At 41.8% G+C, this 16,864-nt stretch overlaps 1 protein-coding gene across 1 annotated transcript in view; it reads left to right on the top strand.

Annotated features, from left to right (window-relative positions):
- The window catches only part of FBXO8 (F-box protein 8), a 36,053-nt gene extending 23,219 nt beyond the window's left edge, over positions 1-12,834 (top strand). Inside the window, exon 5 of the mRNA XM_082245433.1 lies at positions 12,247-12,834. Coding sequence (XP_082101559.1) covers positions 12,247-12,434 — 188 coding nt within the window. The 3' untranslated portion in view covers positions 12,435-12,834. The remainder of the gene's footprint in view (positions 1-12,246) is intronic.
- The last annotated feature ends 4,030 nt before the right edge of the window (positions 12,835-16,864 follow it).

Below are 16,864 nucleotides of genomic sequence, written 5' to 3'. Positions count from 1 at the left end.
AGGAAAAGACTGCAGTAAAATAAAATACATAGCTTTTATTTTTTCAGAAAAGCATAAAAAGCTTAAAAGCGTTTACGATCCAGATATATCCCAGAAAAAGTTCAGGTGTTATTATTGAATTCTATGCCAAATATTTCATTTATGGGGCATAAACATACAACATAATTTACAAAGTACCAATGATCTCTTAAGCTTAACATTCTACCATGTGCAGTCCTATCCATGTCATTTTTTTCCACAAGTTTTTGGAAAATGTGGAAAGAAAACCAAAACGCATTTTTTTTTTTTTTTTTTTTTTTTACACAAAGTTGTCCATTTATTAGACATTTTGAACACATAGCATGTACATAGCAAAAATGACACCCCAAAATACATTCTGCCACTCCTCCCGAGTATGGCGATACCACATATGTGACACTTTTTCACAGCCTGGCCACATACAGAGGCCCAACATGCAGGGAGCACCGTCATTTCCTGACTTCCCATTACAATTTTGTGAGACACCGTAGGGCACTGATAAGCATTGTAGTGGCACTGATGAGCATGGATGTGGCCCGGATGAGCACTGACGTGGCATGGATGTGACACTGATGAGCACTGACGTGGAATGGATGTGGCACTGATGAGCACTGATGTGGCACTGATGAGCACTGACTTGGCATGGATGTGGCATTGATGAGCACTGAGGTGGCATGGGTGGGCACGGATGTGACACAGATGAGGCATGGATGGAGCACGGCTGAGGCACTGATGGGGCACTAATTGGGCACAGTTGAGGCAGAGGAGGCGTGCAGCTGCAGTTTCTCTCCTCTCCTCGCACGCTGTACTGATTGCTGTGTACAGCGTCCGAGGAGAGGAGAGAAATGAACCGGACATGCGCCGATTTGTTGTGACATGATCGCTCCGTCATTGGACGGAGCGATCACGTGGTAAAGGACCGCTCTCATTGGCCCTTTACCACGATCCGTGATGCATCGGGTCCCCGGGACCCGGCGAGCACGGACACTCCCGTGTGCGCGCCCCAGGGGGCGCGCGGGAGCTAGACAACCACTTTGCGGCCGTATTTCTACAACGGCCGGTCGGAAAGTGGTTAAATGGAGTGAATTTGGAAACAGGCCACATAAAACCTGACCCTAATGTTCGCTCTTTCCTACCATATCCAAAAGTAGAGTGAAGTTTCAATATGCTTGTACTTTTCACCCTTCCTACCCAGGTAAAACCTAAATTCCTACATCTTACCCATCAATTAAGCAACTTAGGTAAGCTATGTGCTTTTAAAAAAAAAAATCCCATTTGCTCACCCAGGATGTGTGGTGTGCACTTAAGTAAATTCTGGATTGGAACAGTTTTCCCTTTTTCTTTCTAATTCTATTATGCTATAAAGCAAACCTAACGTAGAGTACTTTTAAAGGAAATGTATAGTGGTGTTCTACATATTTAGGACAATATATACAATTTAAAATGATATTCATTTTTCTCTACTGAGAAAAATCTAACATCTAGAAAATAATTCATTTCTATTATCCATCTGAGCCAGCAGGTCGAACAAAGAGCTAGTTGTATAGAAAAAAAAACTATTTAAAAAATGTGTTAAAAGTTATTTTAAAACTAGCCCCAACTCAATATCCATTTGCCGACCACGCACTGTAGCTTTACTGCTACAGTGCAGGCTGGCTGAGCAGCATCAGGTGTATATAATGCATGATTCTGCTCTTCTGGGTAGGGGGTGCACCAGGTGTGCTGTGATTGATAACAGCACAAGCCCATCACCGGCTGACGGATGACTGCAAACACCTGCTGATCAGCGAGGAGGAAGACAGGACCGAGCTCTGTCTGTGTAAACAATACAGAGCTCTGTTCTTTTAGCAGGGATGTGCTGGTTTTTATTTCCTTGCAAAGCAACACTGGTTAGGCACACATTTAACCATTTGATCGCCCTAGATGTTTAACCCTTTCCCAGCCAGTGTCAGTACAGTGACAGTGCATATTTTTAGCAATAATTACTGTATTCGTGTCAATGGTTCCCATAAAGTGTCGGTGTCAAACTGCCCGCAATAAGTCGCTAATCGCTGCCATAACTACATTGCTCAAAAATATTAAAGGAACACTTTTCATTCAGAGTATAACATCAAGTCAATTAAACTCCTGGGATATTGATCTGGTCAGTTAAGTAGCAGAGGAGGTTATTAACCCGTTCCGACTGCTTTGATGTTAATGAAATGAACAGGTGCACTAGATGGGCAACAATGAGATGACCCCCAAAACAGGAATGGTTTTACAGGTGGAGGCCAATTACATTTTTTTTCCCTACACTTTTTTTACTGTTTTTCATTAGTTTTGCATTTGGCTTGGGTCAGTGTCACTACTGATAGCATGAGGCAATACCTGGACCATATAGAGGTTGCACAGGCAGTCCAACCTCTCCAGGATGGTACATCAATACGTGCCATTGCTAGATGGTTTGCTGTGTCTCCCAAGAGCATGAAGGAGATTCCAGGAGACACGCAGTTACTCTAGGAGAGCTGGACAGGGCAGTAGAAGGTCCGTAACCCGTCAGCAGGACTAGTATCTGCTCCTTTGTGCAAGGAAGAACAGGATGAGCACTGCCAGAGCCCTACAAAATGACCTCCCAACAGGCCACTGGTGTAAATGTCTCTGACCAAACAATCAGAAACAGGCTTCATGATGGTGGCCTAAGGGCCCAACGTCCTCTAGTTGGCCCTGTGCTCACTGCTCAGCACGGTGGAGCTCGATTGTCAATTGCCCTTGAACACCAGATTTGGCAGGTCCGCTACTGGCACCCTGTGCTTTTTACAGATGAGAGCAGGTTCACCCTGAGAACGTGTTACAGATGTGAAAGGGTCTGAAAAAAGCAGTGGAGAACATTATGCTGCCTTTTAACATCGTATAGCATGATTGGTTTGGTGGTGGGTCAGTGATGGTCTGGGGAGGCATATCTATGGAGGGATGCACAGACCTCTACAGGCTAGACAATGGCATCCTAACTGCCATTAAGTATCAGGATTGAATCCTTGGACCCATTGTCAGTCTACACTGGTGCAGTGGGTCCTGGGCTCCTCCTGGTGCATTACAATGCCCGGCCTCATGTGGCAAAGTATTTAGCCAGTTCCTGGAGAATGAAGGAATTTATACCATTGAATGGCCCCCATGCTCACCTGACCTAAATCAAATAGAACACCTCTGAGACATTATGTTTCGGTCCATCCGACACTGCCAGGTTGCCCTCAGTCTGTTTAGGAGCTTAGTGATGCCCTGGTCCAGATCTAGGAGGAAATACCCCAAAACACCATCCCTCGTCTCATTAGGAGCATGCCCCAACGTTGTCCGGCATGCAAACAAACACGTGGGGGCAATACTATCTATCGAGTACCATTTTGAATTGCTGCAACGAAACTTCAGCAAAATTGAATAGCCTGGTGCATAATTTTTTCACTTTGATTTTTGAGGTGTCTTTGAATTCAGCCCTCTGTAGGTTGATCATTTTCATTTCCATCAAACGATGTGGCATCCTTTTGTTCCTTACACATTACTCAGTCCATATCAGTATAGATATCCAGCATGAGATTTTTCCCAATTGAGATCCGATGTGATTTCAAAGTGTTCCTTTAATTTTTTTTGAGCAGTGTAGTATAAAAAAAATAAATAGAAAATTCCAGTATACAGTATATACCATAGTTTGTAGACATTATAACTTTTGTGCAAACCAATCAATTTATGCTTATTGGGTATTTTTTTTTTTTTTTTTACCAGAAATATGTAGCAGAATACACATTGGCCAAAATTAGATTTTTTATTTTTTTTTATTGGATTAGTTACATCTTTTTAAAATTTCGGTCCTCTTGTTTAACCGCTTACCGACCGCCGCATGACTATTTACTGCGGCGGTCAGCCCCTCACAGGCAAAGCGACGTAGGACTACATCGCTAGCCTGTGAGGCTCTAGGGAGCAAGCAAGCGCCGCCGGAGGCGGAGCCCCCCGCACATGTGCCCGGCAGACCCGATGTCTGCCGGGCATTTGCGATCGTCCGTTACACCGGAAGAAAGGCAGGCGGCTAATGTAAACAAAGCCGCCTGTCATTCTTTCCTGTGTAAGAATGGAGATCACACGGTTCTACTATGTAGAACCGTTGATCTCTGTTCTTACACTAGTAGCCACAGCCAATCACAGTTAGAAACACGCCCCTAGGGACACACTTAACCCCTCCCTCTCCAATAAAGTTAACTCCTTCACTGCCAGTGTCATTTTTACAGTAACAGTGCATATGTATAGCACTGATTACTGCAGTAATGTCACTGGTAACCCCAAAAGTGTCAAAAATGTCAGTCAAGGGTCCGATCTGTCCGCCGCAATGTCGCAGTTCCGCAAAAACGCAGATCGCCACCATTACTCGTTTAAAAAAAAAAAAAAAAAAAAAAAAAATTACAAAAATCTTTCCCTTAGTAAACGCAGTAACTTTTGCGCAAACCAATCAAAATACGCTTTTTGAGAATTTTTTTTTTTTTTTTTTTTTAACCAAACATAGGTAGCTTAAAACAAATTGGCCTAAAATGTTAAAAAATTTTGATTTTTACATTTTTTTGGGGGGAATTTCATATTAAAAAAAATGTGAAAAATGTTATTTTTGCAAAATTGATGCTCTTTTTTTTGTTTATAGCGCATGATCAAAAAATTCCACTGGTGATCAAATACCACCAAAAGAAAGCCCAGAGGTGATCAAATGCCACAAAAAGAAAGCTCTATTTGTGGGGAAAAAATAATATACATTTGTGTACACCGTTGCAGAACCATGCAATTGTCTGTTAAAATAAAGCAGTGCTGTATAGCAAAAAATGGCCTAATCATGAAGGGGGGTAAATCAAGTGGTTATATTGTCCCTGTAACACTTGTGCAATATTTCACTAATTTTATGGGTAGAATGTACACACACTTATCTTCCCTGTCTGCAGTGCAGCTAATCAGTACTCAAATAATTTTCGAGACTAAAGCTGCATTTATTAGTGTTACCTGTGCATAGTGTTTGCTTACTGAATATGTTTTAGTAGCTTTTGTGCATTTGTTTTAGACCAGTAATGGAGGCAAATAGAAACCTAGCTGGATGAGAATAAAAGTGAAAACACATGGTGTAGGCAAAAGGTCAAATTTAAAAATATTAGTTGTAAAATAGTGTAATATACAGACAAGCACATACCACAGATCGTCTTCTGTCACTTTGCCAGATTTGGCAACCATTTATTCATCTACTTTAAGCTATCCTTTAGCCGTTATGTGAATGTGAGTATCATAAGTCCTAAGAATTTTGATTTTATAAGCCACAAAGTTCCTGGTACTGCCAGACTGTATGTATACCAGAAATTATTGCCTTCTGTTATCCTACAAGAGTTACAGCAGCTCTCTTTTTTATGTTGCTCTTTGTTTGTGTGTTTTTGCATCCATTTGTCTTTGTGTCCTCTTTTTTTGTTATTTGTGGAATTTTTTTTCAGTCTGTTTGTTGCTTAGGTAGCCCATAAAAAGAAACATATTAAATTATGATTTTATTTAGGGGCATCAAAGTGGGGATGATGGGAAGATCTCATTCTCATTGTATAGTTCTAAAATATTTTAAATAAAAATATATATTATTAATTATAGGCATTGGTGTCCCAGAACAATAGTCATAATATTTATTATTTCTCCCACACGAGCCATAAGGGCCTACTTTAAGTTGGGCACCCAATTTAAACCCAAATGTGGATTACCCAGGTTCCAGATGAAATAAGTATACTGTGGTTCCGGTTGAGGAATCCCCAGCTTTTACAGACCCCGTGGATAGAAGGGTGGAGTCCGGCCATCTACACGTGTTGGCAGGTTCCATACTAAAACCCATCTTTGTGAATGTTCTGGTATCAGACGGTCACTGAATGGGTGAAGTTACTTAAGGGGAACTTAGAATCTGAACAGAGTCCCCCGGCACTGATTGAGCTCCTGGACCAGATGGCTCAAGCCCTTATGTTCATGTGTGATGCGGCCCCCCTAGTGGCCAGGTTGTCTGTAGTGGGGATTGCTATTAGACTCATGGTGTGGTTAAAAAGCAGGCCTTGACTGATCTTCCCTTTACGGGAGAGAGGTTGTTTGGATCTTCTCTGGATGAACTGATCAAAGGGTTTATGGGGGGGAAAGAGTACTCTTTTCCCTCAATCCTCTAAGGGCAAGGCGCCACTACATAGACGGGGGCCTTCCTTCACTGCTCATAGGCGGCTTGTTCATACCTCCGGTTTGCAAGAAAAAGAAAAGTCATTCAGGTCTTCTGGGGGGGTCCCAAAGAAGCCATGGTCAGGTAAATTAAAGACTGGCCAGTCCGGTTCTGCAGACAAATCCTCATCTGCATGAAGGGGTGCCCTCACCCGCTTCTGGAGTGGGGGGACGTCTTCGCTTCTTTCTGGAATCATGGACTTCCCTGATTTCAGGACAAATGGGTTCACAAACTGATACCATCAGGGTACAAGATCAAATTCCGGTCTCGACAGTCGGACAGGTTCTTCCCGCCCAATCTGCACCTCTCTCTAGACCGGTTAAGGGATCTACGAGAGGCGGTGCAAGATCTACTGGCACAAAGGGTGATTGTGCTTGTTCGCTCTCAGGAACGCTTTTAAGGGTTTTATTCAAACCTGTTTACAGTGCCCAGAAAAGAGGGGAAGGTGCTTCCAATACCGGATCTCAAGGCTCTGAACCGCTTTGTGCAGGTACAGAAATTTCAGATGGAATCCATTCACATGGTAGTGGCGTCCCTAAGCCAGGGAGACTTCTTGGCCTCCATAGATATCAAAGACGCATATCTACACATCCCTATCTATGCTGGGCATCAGCTGTTTCTTCGCTTTGCTGTAGCAGAGGAGCATTATCAATTTGTGGCATTATCCTTTAATCTCGCCTCTGCTCCCAGGGTTTTTACCAAGGTACTGGCCCCGGTGTTGGCAGGGGATTGTGGTGATGGGGTATCTGGATGATCTTCTATTGAGAGCGGAATCTCATTCAGCCCTGTTGGGCAATCTGTCGATCACTGTTAGAACCCTGCAAGAGTTCGGGTGGAATATCAATTTCAAGAAATCCACCCTGATACCTTCATTGAGACTGGATTATCTGGGCCTGACTCTGGATTTAGCCTTGGCAAGGGTCTTTGTTCCCCTGGACAAGCTGCAGAAGTTGCAGGGAGCGATTCAGTCTCTGTTGGCGAACAATCTGTACTCTCTATGGATTTGCATGCAGGCCTTAGGTCTGATGGTATCAACCTTTCGAGGCGGTTCCATTTTCTCAGTTTCACACAAAGGGAGATTCTTGTCAAATGGAACAAGGATTTGAAGTCCTTGTACAATTTGATTTGTTTGAGCCACAACACAGTCTGCTCTGTTGTGGTGGCTTCAGTCGCCAGCACTAAGGCAGGGCAAGTCCTTTTTGCCATTGTTTTGGACGGTGGTGACCATGGACTCCAGCCTGTCGGGCTGGGGTGTGGTGCTGGGAAAGCTCTGTGCCCAGGGAACCTGGACAGTGGAAGGATCAAAACTACCGATCAATGTTTTGGAGCTCAGAGCAATAAAGCTTTGTCATTTTGCCAATGGTCGACTCGTCTGTGAGATTGTCCGGTTCGGATTCAATCAGACAACACCACAGCTGTGGCTTACATCAATCATCAGGGGGGCACCAAGAGTGTCTTGGCAGCCAGGGATGTGGCCGAGATTCTGGCTTGGGCGGAAAAGTTTTCTTCCAGCCCTCTCTACTGTACACATTCCAGGTGTGGAGAACTGGCAAGCGTCAGGTGTTGGATCAAGGGGAATGGTCCCTGCACACGAATGGGTTTCATCGCCTGTGTGTCTGTTGGGGGACACCCGAGGTCGATCTGTTTGTGTCTCGTCTCAACAGGAAGGTTCAGTTCTCGGGATCCTCTGGCCGATGCCACAGACTCACTGGTGGCTCCTTGGGGTCAGTATCGGCTGAGTTATGCCTTCCATTTGCTGAAACTCCTGCCGCAGCTTCTACGCAGGATAGGGGTGGAATGGATTCCGTTCAATCAGGTGGCCTCAGACTGGCCTCTCTGGTCTTGGTACGCAGACCTGGTAAGGTTGGTCGCCAATGCTCCTTGGAGACTTCCTCTCAGGGAGGATCTGCTGTCTCAAGGGCCGATCTTCCATCCTGCTTTACAGTCGCTGGCTTTAACGGCATGGTTGTTGAAAGCCAGGTGTTGAGAGATAGAGGTCTTTCTGACTGTGATTCCTACACTATTGAAGGCCAGGAAGTCGACATTCAGGAAGATCTATCATCGTACGTGGAAATCGTACATTTCTTGGTGTGAATCACAGGAGGTGCACCCTCGCTTGTTCTCAGTAGTTGGGGTCTTGGCCTTTCTACAAAAAGGGGTTGAACAGCGATTGGCTTTGGGCACTATCAAAGGCCAAGTGTCGGCTTTAGCCATTTATTTCCAATGCCCGCTAGCTATGCATGCCTTGATTCTCGCTTTCATTCAGGGAGTGCGCCATATCGCTCCCCCAAAACAATCTCTGCTACCTCTGTGGGATCTGAATTTGGTATTCTCTGTTCTTCAGAAGCCTCCTTTTGAGAACATTAGGGTGATTTCTCTGCTTTCTTTGTCTCAGAAGGTTGCCTTTTTGGTGGCTATCACTTCTGCCTGCAGAGTGTCTGAATTGGCGGCATTGTCCTGCCGCTCACCTTATTTGGTGGTCCACAAAGATAAGGTGGTACTCCGACCCAATCAGTCTTTTCTTCCTAGGGTGGTTTCTGATTTTCATTTGAATGAAGACATTGTGCTGCCTTCACTCTGTCCCAAGCCCAAGCATCCCAGGGAAATTGCCTTGCATTCTTTGGATGGGGTTCAGGCGATCAGGGTCTACCTGGCGGCTACTGAGTCTTTCAGAAAATCAGATGCTCTTTTTGTCATTACCGAGGGACCTCGTAAAGGATTGGCTGCGTCTGCTGCGACCATATCCATATGGATATGGATCAGGCAGATGGTTGTTCAGGCTTATTCATTGAAGGTCAGGTTCCTGTTTTCCCCATTGTTTGTGGATGCTATAACTTTTGTGCAAACCAATTAGTATACGCTTATTGGAATTTTTTACCAAAAAATATAGCAAAATACATATTGGCATATATGCATACATTTTATTTAGGTACAGCTTTGTATGACCTCCAAAGTAACGCAGTGCCGTATCACAAAAAAAAATGGCCTGGTCATGAAGGGGGGTTAATCTTCCGAAGCTGTAGTGGTTAAGGTAAATATAAAATACATAAATACAATTATAATAAAATAATAATAAAATATAAAAGTAAATAAAAAAAATGACCCCATTGTCCTGCAAACACACGCGCAGGGTGTACAGGGGTCTCTAGACCACAATTGCACAAACATCAGGTATAATACAAACATCAGAGTGAAGCAAAATATATCTGTAATTAATGTTTAAATCTAAACTGAAAGTGTAAAGGCTTTCCTTTGGTGATAAAAGAAGAAATAGATCTATGCGCTACCTCTAGAAAAAGAAGGGGGGAAATAAGGAGGAAGCTGATAATAAAAATGGAGCACCCGGACCCTGCAGCCAATTCCTTAGTGTCACCACATAGTGAGGAAATAAAGAAGAATCAGTGCAAGATATCACTACTGGATGAACCACAATGTAGGAGTAAACCTAATCAGAAAATAATTGCTTAACAGATTTCTTCTAGATCAGAGATAAATGGGCAATGCAGAAATTCAAGTGCTTAATAAACAGGTAAAATAATTTGTGCTTATGTAAACAATTCGTAATGAACTAAGAAAAAAATGTTTTTGAAAGTCAAAAGTGATGTGAAAATTACAAGTGGGTGCCCTCTGAAGAGTGAACCCCTATACTGCAAATTACACAATAAGTGTGTGAGATAATGGAACACAAACAGTACGTAGAACTGATAGATAAAGTGAAAGGAACGTAGAATAAACGCCCTCCGATGGGTGAACCCCTATAACCAATAAGGTAGGAGGGATTGAAATGTGCCGGTGAAAATGACAAATGAATAGCAATAAAGGTGCAAGTGAAATGGCAATCTGTTGACAAATGAATAGCAATAAAGGTGCAAGTGAAATAGCAATCTGTTGATAATCAACAAAAAACAATATAAAAAAATTTTGTCCAATGAAGAAGGTATCGCTAACTGGGCAAGCAAAGTGATGGAATAGTGCAAAAAAAAATTTTTTTTCTGTACCCAAAAAACAGGGGAGTGATAGTAAAAAACTTAAAAATGTTCATAAAAAGTTCATTAGGTGTAGTGAAGTGGAGTGCTTCAGGTGACAACCCAGTGCAGAAAACCTTCGTGAGCTAGGGAATCCACATAAGTGTGTAATGGCCGCTCACCTCCATTAACACTCAAACGAGCGTTTTCAGGTGTATATGGTCAACCTGCAGACCTTCCAGCTCAAATTTCCGATCGATCACACTCCTCCAATATGCGTATACTGGATATGCTGGATAGATGTGGTGGTATATTTCTCTAATAGCCTTCGGTATACAGGGATAACTGTAGGCTTCCTGGGATACTCATTTCTCTGAACAAAGGATAAAGGGGACCCTCATAGTGTAGTATATTAAAACAGCTCTTTAATGAATCAAGTAAAATCGCACTTACACTTAGGATGTGAATTCTCAGCATAAAATGTTGCAAAGGATCCCGCTTTTGCGGTCCGTTCCTCTACTTCCGGTCTCGGCCGTGGACCGGAAGTGACGTCACCACGGCTTTTTCCGACGCGTTGCGTCACAAAATCATGTGACTTTTTCAAGGGACCCTTGAAATTTCTGCATTGCCCATTTATCTCTGATCTAGAAGAAATCTGTTAAGCAATTATTTTCTGATTAGGTTTACTCCTACAATTCTTTATTTCCTTTGGTGATGTTTAGGTACCAGAGTTTTTCACGACATCTTTGGTGCATGCAGTTGTAAGACTTGAAATGTTTGGCATCTAATTACTTGATACAACCTCTTCTTTCTATTTTATTTTTGATATTTTATATTTTTGGTTTGCACTAAAATTCATTTTATGGTTTTCTTTTTCTCCTGTTGCACATATATTATGCAACATAAAAGCCATCTGCTCTCAACATAAAAGCCATCTGCTCTCAGAAAATGTATGTTCTGGGGGCTTTATTTAATAGTCAAAAATGCAGATTGTATTTGTGCAAAAAATGAAAACAAAAATACTCTTGTGGGGTGGGCTGGTTAATGAGTTGATATGGCTACCCCAAGTACACTATTGGGGTACTATTTACACTAGTAAATATAAAATTATTTATAGGAAAAGCTAATCTCTTGAAAAGTCTTTTAAACAACCCCGTCACCAAAGGGTCACTTACTAAAAAAAAAAAAACAGACCAAGAAAATGCACTGTGCTTGTCTTTCCGGGGGGGCTGTGTCTTGAAACCACTGCTTCACTGCTCTCTAGCCGCTGAAAATATTACATACCTCGGATGTGGGAATGCCTTGTTCTCTCGCCAAACACAATGGCTTCTCCCATCGATGGGAACCATTGTGTATTATGGATGGAGAAGATATTTTACCCATCTGACCAGTCAAAATAACCTGCATTAGCCAAGGAGCAGTAAAATGGCAGTGTTTTAAGAGACAATCTGCTGGAAAGGTAAGTAAAGTACCTTTTTTTTTTTTTCCCAGGGCTAATCTTTTTTATAAGTGACCCTGTGGTGAGGAGGGTGAGAGTTTTGAAGGATAAATTAGCTAACAGCTGAAGCAAGACCTCTCCCTGGGAAGAATTGTCTGGGAAAGCAGATGAACATGTAAATGTGAATCATTTACTGGTTCATTATGATTTTCACAGCAGAGGTGGCTAATTAATTTTCATGTGGTTTCTGATCATGTGGTTATTTGCCTTATAGCAGCTATGGAGCCATTTTTTTAATTACTTTCAAATTCTGCATTCGATTTTTTATTTTATTTTTTAAATATCTTAATTTAATTCTAAATTAAACATTGTATATTGTATGTATATGAAGCCGATTGCTTAAGCATATACAAATATACTAATTGAGTCAGCACTTGGGGAGCATACAGCATAACATTTCTGCATTTAAAGAGAGTATGTGTTTTGTTAGTCAGAGGCTTCCCAAGCATGACCTTGTTATATTTTTCTTTTTGCCAATTTTGTATTAATGTCAGCCTGTTTATGTTATTTTTTTTTCTCTGTGTTTTGTTTAGATGCAGTGTATGTCCTGTGCTATTCTTTGATTCTGCTTTCCATCGACCTCGCCAGTCCTCATGTGAAGAACAAAATGTCAAAGAGAGAATTTATCAGAAACACACGGCGTGCTGCTCAGAATATTAGTGAAGAATTTGTAGGGCATCTTTATGACAACATTTACCTTGTTGGCCATGTTGCTGTCTAGATGCAAGATCTATAGAGTCTAAAACCGAAGTATAGTCCTAGGACTGCTCCCCAGTGCTGCAACTGAGATGGCAAATATTGGGGTTATGTTAGTGCTGGTCATTCTAACCTCTGGCTGCAATCTAATTATGTGTTCTCTTCTTTCTTAGCAATGAATATGATTGCAGAATTATTTTTTTATTAATAGTTTTGCTTATCATGTCCTGCACATACCAGTGCCATTAGACTGACTTAGCCACTTATGACTGTTAAACTGACATTACAATGTAGGCCTTCTTCAGGGTGTTGGATCTAAAAACACTAGATTTTGTTTTTGAAAGCATTTACCAATGCATTGTTTTTCTTTTTTAATATCTTGTAATTTGTACATAAACTAAAGAGATTTATAATCCTAATATAAAATATTAAATATGTAAGTATTTTAATTTAAGTTTTCTTGTTTCTCACTTCTTGACTTGGTCATTTTTTCCCATCTTCTAATACAAAATAATTTTGTCAAAAAACAGGGTTTGACATACTGTATGTGAGCAAGGTTTCCTGAGTTCATAAAACAAAAATCGAATGTAAAATATTCAGTAAATTAGGGGTCTGTTTATAGATGATACTGTTATCCACTCTTCTTTGGACACAGCAATGTTAGTCCACATTAATTTTTTTTTGTCCCATTCATAAAATGCAGTTCCCAGTGTGGAGCTTAACACAGCAGAGATAACTTTCTGATTATTGCAGAGGCAAGTCACATGACGGAGTTCCTCTTCCATTTTTTTTTTTTCATCCATATGTAAAGTGTTTAATTTGCTTCAGAGTCCCATAGCAAGTGGAGTGCAATGCTTAGGTATTTTTAATTTGTATAGACTTCATTATTGATATGTTCAACCAAAATCTGTCTGCACAACTGTATTATGTCTGCAACCATATACATATATTTTAATAGTAAGTGGAAATTAGCCAATCATACTGTATATTGACTTTTAAGACTGATTGTAAAAATCTCAGACCTTGCAACTCAAACAGGTAGGCTGTTGTGGTTATTAAATCAAGACAAGGCTCCCAAACCTTTAACCCCAAAATTTAGAGAACACAAAGGTCAATATATCAAGAAATACAGTTGAGTATTGCACTGTATTTTGAGTATTGCACTGTTTTGCAAGTATTTTTTCTGTCTTAGGCGATAGAGAGTAAATCAGATGAAAGTGATGTTACCAGAATTAAGTGACGGGCAAAATATATTCATCCCAAAGCCGGTTACATGGACCCACATAACACAAGTTAGCACAAGCACATCTCGAAAATCATGCAATATGTATACTCAAGGGATATCATCCCATTCAAAAACCCATCCACAATAATACCCATGTCATATACCCCTATTCCACAGAGTCAAATGACTTCTCAATCTCTACTGCCACTTAATTTCCATACCCAGATTATTATGTTGAGTGTGAAGGGGTGTGATAGATATTCATATCTGCTGCTTTGTTAGGTATGAAACCCACCTTAACCCTTGTAAGTATCTTGAAGTCCATATTAAAAAATGAATGGGCGTGTATACGGAGCACAGAAAGGGATCCTTCTCTGTCTTGTGGAGTAAAGTCACATAGGCTTTAAACATCAAGGAAGGGAGTATGTCACCAGATTTACATTTGGAGCGTAAGAAAAGCTGCCAATTTTAAACTGCTAGCCTTTAAGGTCTGGGAACCATAGAGATTGACCTGTATAGCACCCTGTGGCTAACTACACATGCTGCACTATGTGCCAAAGTTGGCTCCCAAAGCAGAAGAATCCAGTGTCCACAGAGGCTTCAATAAAAAATAACTGAATGGATTAAAATGAATTCTTCTCCAGAAGAGATCAGGTCTATTTCCTATGGCCACTTGCATAAAACCATCTCACGGAGGGCCACCCTAGCAAGTTTTTTTTTTTTTTTTGCCAGTCTCCAATCACTTGAATGTAACCTGCATATGACTCAGTCTGTGAATACAGATCCAGTGTCCTGTACTGTACAATTGAGCATTTGTGAGGTAAGAGACTGATGTCTGCTGAGAAGACCTGGTAGGCTGGCATGCAGTCAGTTTCCCAATTCATTTCAAAGGTAGGTGTTCAGTAAGGTTGAGGTCAGGGCTCAACCTCACATTGAAACAACTTATTTACTGGCCTGATTTTATGTCTGGCAACTGAATAATTTGAAAGGGGTGTCTATATACTTTTGGCCATATAGTATAGAAGTTGCTCTAATAAGAGAACAAAGATGAGACGATTTTAAGCAAGCCCGATGCAAGCACCCTCTACTGCAAATACCTGAAAATTGTCTGACTGGTAACTACACAGATGTGGGTATAACTAGAATTATTTGGACAAAAAATGTAATTGGGAGGGGATATCTGGATTGCAAAGTAATATAGTTTGGAGGAAATATTTGTGGTGATGCCCTAACAAGAAGTATGAGAAATAACTTGAAATATTTACAGTGCCTTGAAAAAGAATTCATACCCCTTAAAATTTTCCACATTTTGTTTTGTTACAACCAAAAATGTAAATGTATTTTATTGGGATTTTACGTGATAGACCAACACAAGGTGGCACATAATTGGGAAGTAGAAGGAAAATTATACATGGTTTTAAAAGGTTTGTACAAATATCTGAAAAGTGCGGTGTGCATTTCTATTCTGCTCCCCTGAGTCAATACTTTGTAGAACCACCTTTCACTGCAATTACAGCTGCAGTGTTTTTGTCCATTCTTCTTTGCCTAATAGCTCAAGCTCTGACAGATCGGATGGAGAGCGTCTGTGAACAGCAAATTTCAAGTCTTGCCACAGATTCTCAATTGGATTTAGGTCTGGACTTCGACTGGGCCATTCTAACACATGAATATGCTTTGATCTAAATCATTCCACTGTAGCCAGAGAATTGCCTCACTCAGCAATGATGGATCACAGGCACAAGGGAATTGGGAAAGAGGACCTGCAGGAAAGTCAAACCACTGCTCAGGCTGATAGCTGTTGCCTTGACCCAAAGATTCAGATTGGATATTCGGTAGTTTTTGCCCCTCATTCAGCGGGAGCCAGGCATCATATGTAGACATGGTATTTCTATGGCTTCTATATCTTCTTGGTATAGAGCGTGTGAATCAACCAATGCATTATATGATGTAGTGAATTCGCCCATTTTGTCTTCGACAGTACTGACCCGTCCTCCCAAGTCTGCAATTTCCCCCTGGCATCGAGCCATAGCTGTGATAATGTTAGCCTGGAGGGAAGCATGCAAAGTGTTAAGCATACTCTTGATGGTTGTATCCGACACTGGTTGCCCTGTAGTGTGGAATGAGGCAAAAACGTCCGGACAGGGAGACTGAGAGGGCTGTGTGTGCTGGTCAGAACTAACCTCCATGCTTGTAGCCTGTGCCAGGAGCTTGGGATCCATCCTCGGTCGGGATTCAACAGGGCTCTGTGATGGAGTAGGAGGTGAAGATGCTCCAGAGTTGTATGTGGGAGTTCCAGGGCCTGCTTGCAGAGCGCACAGCGGTGAAAGAGCGTGCGTCCCCTCCCCCCGAAGGTCCGGAGTGCTGGCCGCAAGAGGATGCCTTGCTGATCCCTGCAACATGTCCCCGCCGCCATTTTGGCGGAGCCCGGCGGGCACCGCCGGGAAGAAATCCTGCATTTTTTTAAGGGATGCCGTGTTGTTCCGCCGCTGGGGCATAGCACGGGCGAGGGGTTCAGACGTTCGGTCCGTGGTGGAGAGCCGGTCAGAGGGCGCTGTAATGGGCAGAAGAAGGCTGTCGAGCCGGGACCTCACAGGAGCTCTCAAATCAAGCGGCCATCAGCTTCGGCGGTCGCCACGCCCCCCTTCTATGGCTTCTATATGACCGCTTCCTGCTGCCAATGGCTCCTAAGCAATGTATCCCTAGCAACCACTGCTATCAGTGGCACATAGATTACATGGCAGAGGATTCCTGGATATGTAAGCAAAGGGCAAGGATAGCAGTGATGTACAGTAACTGCCCAAATATTGACTCTGGCCATATTTGGGCAATGACATTGACCTAATATAGGAATGGCTATATTTTCTCAATAATGTCACTATTATCCCCGCCTTTCCCTTTTATAGCTAATGGCAGCTCTGGGAGCTGATATTTTTTTTTTTTTTTTTTTTTCCATTGAAAATTTTTTTTATTGATTTTTTATACAAACAAACATAGTCATAACCAAAGTCATTGCATAGTCTATCATGGTATACACAGTAGAGTGATATTGTGATATTGGCATACAACAGAATAACATACAGCCGAATAACATCATCACCGAATAACATTGTAACATGGTCAAAGGCAGTGTATGTAAATACATTTAGATACTCAGAGATATGTGAAATCTCAATTGCTCTCTCGGTACCCTGTCCATATTCTCTTGCTCCCTGTTTAAATTTATGATATAA

The sequence above is a fragment of the Pelophylax lessonae genome (assembly GCF_965119305.1).
Source record: "Pelophylax lessonae genome assembly, chromosome: 1".
Classification (NCBI taxonomy): Eukaryota; Metazoa; Chordata; class Amphibia; order Anura; family Ranidae; genus Pelophylax; species Pelophylax lessonae.
The sequence above is the reverse complement of the archived record's forward strand: the minus strand, read 5'-3'. Positions and strand labels throughout refer to the sequence as shown.